Genomic DNA, 6,000 nt, shown 5'->3' with positions numbered 1-6,000 from the left:
AAATAGGAAGAAAAATATGACATTTTTCGAATTTTTTTAACATATTGTGCCGCCAAAAGTTAAGCCCACGTTTTTTTTATGCGCATAGAAAAATTTTCATTTCTAGTGATATTTGAAAGCCAAAAAGCCAAAAATCTCCGTGGATATACGATCCACCCAAATATGGCTTTTTGAAACAGATATCGTCTGGACTATAAACAATTACAGCAGCAGCCTCATTGAACCCAAAACTAACTAAAAGCTACGGTAACATGCAGCACTGTATCTTGATGACAGCTTTCCAAAAACTATTTTTTGTATAACTTTTGTTAAGAAATAAATATTGAAGATCAGTGATTCTAGAGCAGGAGCCCCTCTAGGAGAATATTACCCTCTGTAGAATACATCTTTCAAGATGTTTTAATAAAAACGTCATTTTATTGATAAAATAAAACGAGTCGCACTCTAATTTGTATAGATAAATCAGTGAATTAGATACTTGAAACGAATAATATTCTATCACATATTTTACATAAGTATTTGCTCTGCTTTTTCCAGAAACTGGGCACTTTGTTTCAATACTTCAAAAGATTTGGATCTCCTATCATTCCTCTAGTAACCAGCTGTTATTATTATTTTAGGCGACTCTGGAAAAAACTAGGAAAATGATTCGTGGGGACTTCTTTCTTATATTCGTAGTGTTCTGTGTTAGTGGTGTTTTATCCCAGTATGACTGCGGTAAGTGAAACATACATTTTAATTGAGATGGAGATGAATTCTTCCACATAACCAACGTGATAGGACACACCCATTAATGTTTATCTTGAGATAAGTGATAATCTATAGTGCATGGTTATATTGAAAAGTCAGTGTTAGTAAAAATGTAGATTAACCATTCTTTTAGCTCAAAATATGTCAAATATGGTACGAATCTTATTACCCAATCAAGAAACTAGAACAGACAGGATTTTGGTAGAACATATAAATCCATGAACACACTTTAAGCTAAATTACGTTTATTAGACATTAAAATCAGTCTATGAAAGAAATTCGATGATTTTCAGTTCCCAAAGACGTGCAGAACCTTATCCTCTACGGAAATGGCACGCTCTCCTGGACCAATTCCCCGCAGGAAACCTGCTACATCACGCACTACCACATTAACATCTACCGGGAAGGTCGCGAAACATACGATTTGTACGTTGAAAACCGTTTTGTAGACGTATCCTTCATCAGCTTTTGCGAATCCTGGATTTTCACAGTATACGCCCTTTCTCAAGATTTATCTAGTCCAGGTCACATCCTCATAGCTAGGATGCCTATGCCGTCAGGTAAGAACGCTACACTTCACCATAAATTTCACTGATCTTTCGAGTAAACTTTTCTAGAAACTGTCCTCAACTTGAGATCCCTCAGAGTAAGCAGGGTCTCCGGCGTTCTTCAGCTATCCTGGGAGTTGGAAAACGAACAGTTCAGCAGTTGCGCTGACCGTTACCGTGTGTCGATAGACGACCAAGACAGCGGCGAATTGACTGACGTATACGTCACGGACAACGTCTTAATCCTGGACTTCGTATCGCCCTGCGTTGTCTACGAATTCGGAGTGAGGGCCATCTTCAACAACAGACCAAGCGAGGAAGGGCCTTTGATCTCGATCGAGTACGACTTTCCACCAGTTAGTAAGTAAACTCTAGCTCTAAATGGAAACAGTGATTCGCATTTACCATCGGTTTGTTGCAGAACAGGGCGCACCCGTGCTGTCCTCTTTTACCCCAGGTGTAACGACGTTCTCGACGACGTGGAGCTTGGAAAGCCGCAGCAAGAACAGATGCCCGATGGGTTCATTTTACGTGGACGGCGGTCAGTACTTCAATTTTACCTTCCGACTAGCAGACACGCCTGAAAGAAGTCCCGTCGTGATCGATCTACACTCTTTGGAGCCCGATAGTTTGTACTTGTTGAAAGTGTCAGTGGAAAATAGCGGGGGAGTCTCGGATGCCGCTATAGTTGGTGTACAGACTCTGGACTACGACCCAGGTGCTGAATAAAAAGGTCTTACAGATGATGAACACCGTGACAAATGAAAGAATTAATAAATGTTTTAGGAACACGACATTTTGTCTTTGTGTTTTTGATAAAGCGCAAGTTGTATCCCAAAAAGTGTAGGAAGTTATAACCAATGAAAGTAATAGTTAGCCTATCCTTAATTACACTTTAAAAAGTTTTTAGACACGTTCTTCACTTAACCAGATCGTCATTATCATCAACGTCAGTAATACTTTGGTCAAAATGTCAAAAACTCTTTATAGGTAAAATTCTTCATTGTCTCCAACTTATTGACTTAATAGTACTGAATTCATTACACTTTCTTGCTTATTTCGACTTTGGCAAAGTAATTGGTTTAATATTTATATTAAATATAAGCTTATTTGATTCATTGTCTTTAATTTAAAAAATAAATCTAGCAGAAAACTAGCAAACTCTGACTATATGATCATATTTGATGTGGCAAAGAAAAAGCACTAAATATACCGCTACAATATCTCAATTTTTTTATCAACATTTGTTGTCAATTCCTAAAAACAAGGTAGTTATTAACAAAACTATTGTGTAATATGTAATACATACATTTCGGAGACCTTGAACCATTGAAAAAATAATATCTGATAAGAGGACAGGTAGGGATTCGATTGAATACATTTTTTTAGACTGTAAGGCGACAAACTAGCTGAAGGATATCTTCAACAGAAAATCAAGATGCTGCAGATTCATTAACCCCCTTGTGCTAGGTTATTTTGGCTGTTTTGAAATTTTGAAATTATTTTATCCCAAAGGCTACAGTTGGGTCGAATAATTGTCTTAATATCTTTACATATATGTATCACTGACTCAACTGTTGACACCTCCTGGAATTGAATTTATTGATCCAGATGTCTCCTTTGGACTTTATAATAAAGTGATTAAATCCAAACGAATTTAAAATTTTCCTACATAATTCGCTACAAAACGTTTCGTCCCAATAACAATAAATAATCCCAAGATTTCTCAGCAGGTATTTCTAAGATTGTCTTATTGATTATTTGGGATTGTCGCCAGCACTCGACTATGGAAAAACAAGTGAGTTCCCCTGACCCATCTCCAGATAACGCCAACGGGCAGGTTTGTAGTAAATACGACTTTCGAGGAGAATGATGGATTCTTTCTTGGAAAACTAGTTGAAGAGAGCACGGATAATCTTATCACCCAATTAGTGCAGATCCATTTGACGCAGATTAACCAACCCAATATCAATAATCCGCAGATAAACATAGTCTCAGTCGTAGTAACAGTATCTGAAGTGGTTTAGGTAATGAATATTATTGTCCTTACAGGCACCTTATATTAGTCGGAGTAGTGACTGATTGAGCACTAGTTGGGGCCGCAGAAATTTCATAATGATCCGTAAAGTGCTAGTTTTTGCGCTGTTGGTTGTTTGCAGCACCACCGGCGCCAAAGCACAACTATGCAGTAAGTAGTAACTGAACCTTTTTACTTTATCAATGATAATCGTTTAATATATTATTATTTTAGTACCCGATACGGTTTACAACATCAACCTAGACAATACAACTCTAACTTGGGATCCCAGTACCAACTGTAACACGACCCACTACATCGTCAACATCCACAACAATGGCATGCTAGAGTACATCTACCAAGTCGATAATGCCTCGCTCGACGTTTCTTTCCTTAGCTTCTGTAGGACATTAACATTTACAGTCACTGCAATAGCAGAACACATCCTTGGAGCAGAGTCTCAATACGAAGCCACAATAGCCCTTCCTACAGGTAGCTACTAAAGGATATTCTAGTCTAATTCTCTTAGTACTTGACACCAAATTTTCCAGGTACCGACATCACCGTGTTCAACTTCACCGGAGACCAAATCGACAGAGATGTCCTCTTCCAGTGGCAAGTGGACGACGACTATCGCTACTGCGCGGAAAGTTTTAAAGTACGTATTTGGAAAGAACAAGAAGCTGCTCCACAGGAGTTCGAGACCAGTCAGAACGGCTATTACCTAACAGACGTATCCCAGTGCATGTACTATGACGTGGAGATATCCGTAGTGCACCTAACCATGGAACACCCAGTGGCTAAGTTCAATTACACCGTACCACCAATTCGTAAGTCTTATCCAATAGTTCTCTTAGGCAAGAAACTGTGAAATTTCAATTTCTACCTCTCTTCGTAGATGATAATATTTAGAGACCTTTCTTCTTGCAGCAAATAACCCAAAGTTAGTGGCAGTGACACAAGGCGTTCATACCATCAGTACGACCTGGTCCCTCGAGAGCTACGCCATTAACAAATGCACCGTCACTGCCCTCTTCCTCAACGGCACTCAGCTTGTTGCCACCATACCCATCTCTGACGTCCCAGAGAGGCCAGATATCGTCGTGAGTATTCCAGGACTTAGAGCAGACAGTATGTACTTTTTCAACGTGTCGGTCAAGAACGAAGCTGGCATCTCAGATGCGTTCCAAATGGCCGTACAAACATTGCCAATTGATCCGTCTCTAAAACTTGATTCAGAAGAAGACCATTTTGATAGTTCCTAGTGTTCTTGATATGTTTGTGATATTTATTAAATAGTTTTTGAGCCAGGTGGTTGTACTATGTTTTATTAAACCTTGTACAGACTCTAGACTACGACCCCGGAGTCGAATAAAACGATCTTACAGATAATAGACACCGTGGTAACTGAAAAAATTAAAAATATTTTAGGAACACGACATTTTCTCGTTATGTTTTTTGATAAAGACCAAATTGTATCCCAGAATGAAGAAATAATCTACAACCAATGCAAGTAATTGTTAACCTATCCTTTATCACATCTTAAAGAGTTTTTAGGTTCTCTATTTATTAACCAAATCGTCAGTGTCACTAACGTTGCCTGCAACTTATTGACTTAATAACACTGAATTCATTACACTTTTTTTGCTTTTTTCGAGTCGACTTTGGAAAAATAATTGGTTTAATATTTGTATTAAGATTCATTGTTTTTAATTTAAAAAATAAATCTAGTAGACAACTAGGGAACTCCGACTATGATCATATTTGATATGACAAAGAAAGAACACTAAATATACTGCTACAGTATCTCAATTTCTTATCAACATTTGTTATCAATTAAATCAAGGTGTTTAGTAACAAAACTATTCTGTATTCCATACATTCTGGAGTGACATTTGACTTTGCACGATTAGAAAAATAATATCTGATAATAAGAACATGTTGGGATTGGACTGAATATTTTTTTAGGCTGTAAGGTTTTGGGTTAGAATAGAAAAAAAAAATTAAAAGACAGTGAGAAGGCATGAAAATATAATTGTGATGTAGAGTTTAAAAGAAGTAGAACTATATTTTCAGAACTAGGTACTTCTGGAAAGGACATTTATACCCTGTCGCCTTGTTACTAAGACCTATATTTAATCTCATTTTCGATAAGAAAGAAATTCATTTCTCTGTAACAATGACAGTGATGTTGAGAACTGCGTAGTTATTTTAAGTTTCATGTAAATATACAGATATTTATCAATAAAAAATCATACTGGACTTAACTTTTGTTGGTTCATCTTAATGCATACCAAGACTTAACAACAAAGTGTCACTCAAAGTTCATTGTTTATTTGTGATACTTAAATTATTAATAGATTAGCTTATAACAAGAATAACATGGTAACTTATTTTGGAATTACCCAAAATGGAAAATAGAGACGACATTTTGTGGGAATTGGGACACTATTCTGCCAAAGAACCAAACTCTTCCGCTACAAATAAAAATCGCCGTGTTCTAAACAACAATATTCGTTAAGTAACATAATAATATTTATTGAAAAACTGTACGTAGTCAGGTAGTACACAAAACATTTACAGGTATGATGTAACAAGAAAAAATCGTAGGTATTTCAAAACCGATTGCTAATCTGAACCAAATATTTGCTAAGGATTTAGAAAATCTTGTTGTTATCCAGAGAG

At 36.8% G+C, this 6,000-nt stretch overlaps 2 protein-coding genes across 2 annotated transcripts; both read left to right on the top strand.

Moving 5' to 3' along the window:
• Positions 1–554: 554 nt before the first annotated feature.
• On the top strand, positions 555–2,094 carry LOC108910404. The gene is made up of 4 exons (XM_018714989.2): positions 555–717; positions 1,044–1,310; positions 1,368–1,658; positions 1,720–2,094. The coding sequence occupies exons 1-4, from the start codon at positions 645–647 to the stop codon at positions 2,025–2,027; spliced, it is 939 nt and encodes a 312-aa protein (XP_018570505.1). The 5' UTR covers positions 555–644; the 3' UTR covers positions 2,028–2,094.
• Positions 2,095–3,322: 1,228 nt separating this feature from the next.
• Positions 3,323–4,626, top strand: LOC111691455. The gene is made up of 4 exons (XM_023454298.1): positions 3,323–3,486; positions 3,550–3,807; positions 3,867–4,145; positions 4,246–4,626. The coding sequence occupies exons 1-4, from the start codon at positions 3,414–3,416 to the stop codon at positions 4,578–4,580; spliced, it is 945 nt and encodes a 314-aa protein (XP_023310066.1). The 5' UTR covers positions 3,323–3,413; the 3' UTR covers positions 4,581–4,626.
• Positions 4,627–6,000: the final 1,374 nt, after the last annotated feature.

This window comes from Anoplophora glabripennis, unplaced genomic scaffold (genome assembly GCF_000390285.2).
Source record: "Anoplophora glabripennis isolate ALB-LARVAE unplaced genomic scaffold, Agla_2.0 scaffold252, whole genome shotgun sequence".
NCBI lineage: Eukaryota > Metazoa > Arthropoda > Insecta > Coleoptera > Cerambycidae > Anoplophora > Anoplophora glabripennis.
This window is presented reverse-complemented; position numbering and strand designations above follow the sequence as displayed.

Excerpts from the sequence above, each read along its gene's own strand:
- LOC108910404 (XM_018714989.2), top strand. The coding sequence starts at position 645 with ATGATTCGTGGGGACTTCTTTCTTATATTCGTAGTGTTCTGTGTTAGT. Across the intron at positions 718-1,043 it reads TTTATCCCAGTATGACTGCG|TTCCCAAAGACGTGCAGAAC; the intron begins GTAAGTGAAACA and ends GATGATTTTCAG. Across the intron at positions 1,311-1,367 it reads TAGGATGCCTATGCCGTCAG|AAACTGTCCTCAACTTGAGA; the intron begins GTAAGAACGCTA and ends AAACTTTTCTAG.
- LOC111691455 (XM_023454298.1), top strand. The coding sequence starts at position 3,414 with ATGATCCGTAAAGTGCTAGTTTTTGCGCTGTTGGTTGTTTGCAGCACC. Across the intron at positions 3,808-3,866 it reads CACAATAGCCCTTCCTACAG|GTACCGACATCACCGTGTTC; the intron begins GTAGCTACTAAA and ends CAAATTTTCCAG. Across the intron at positions 4,146-4,245 it reads TTACACCGTACCACCAATTC|CAAATAACCCAAAGTTAGTG; the intron begins GTAAGTCTTATC and ends TTCTTCTTGCAG.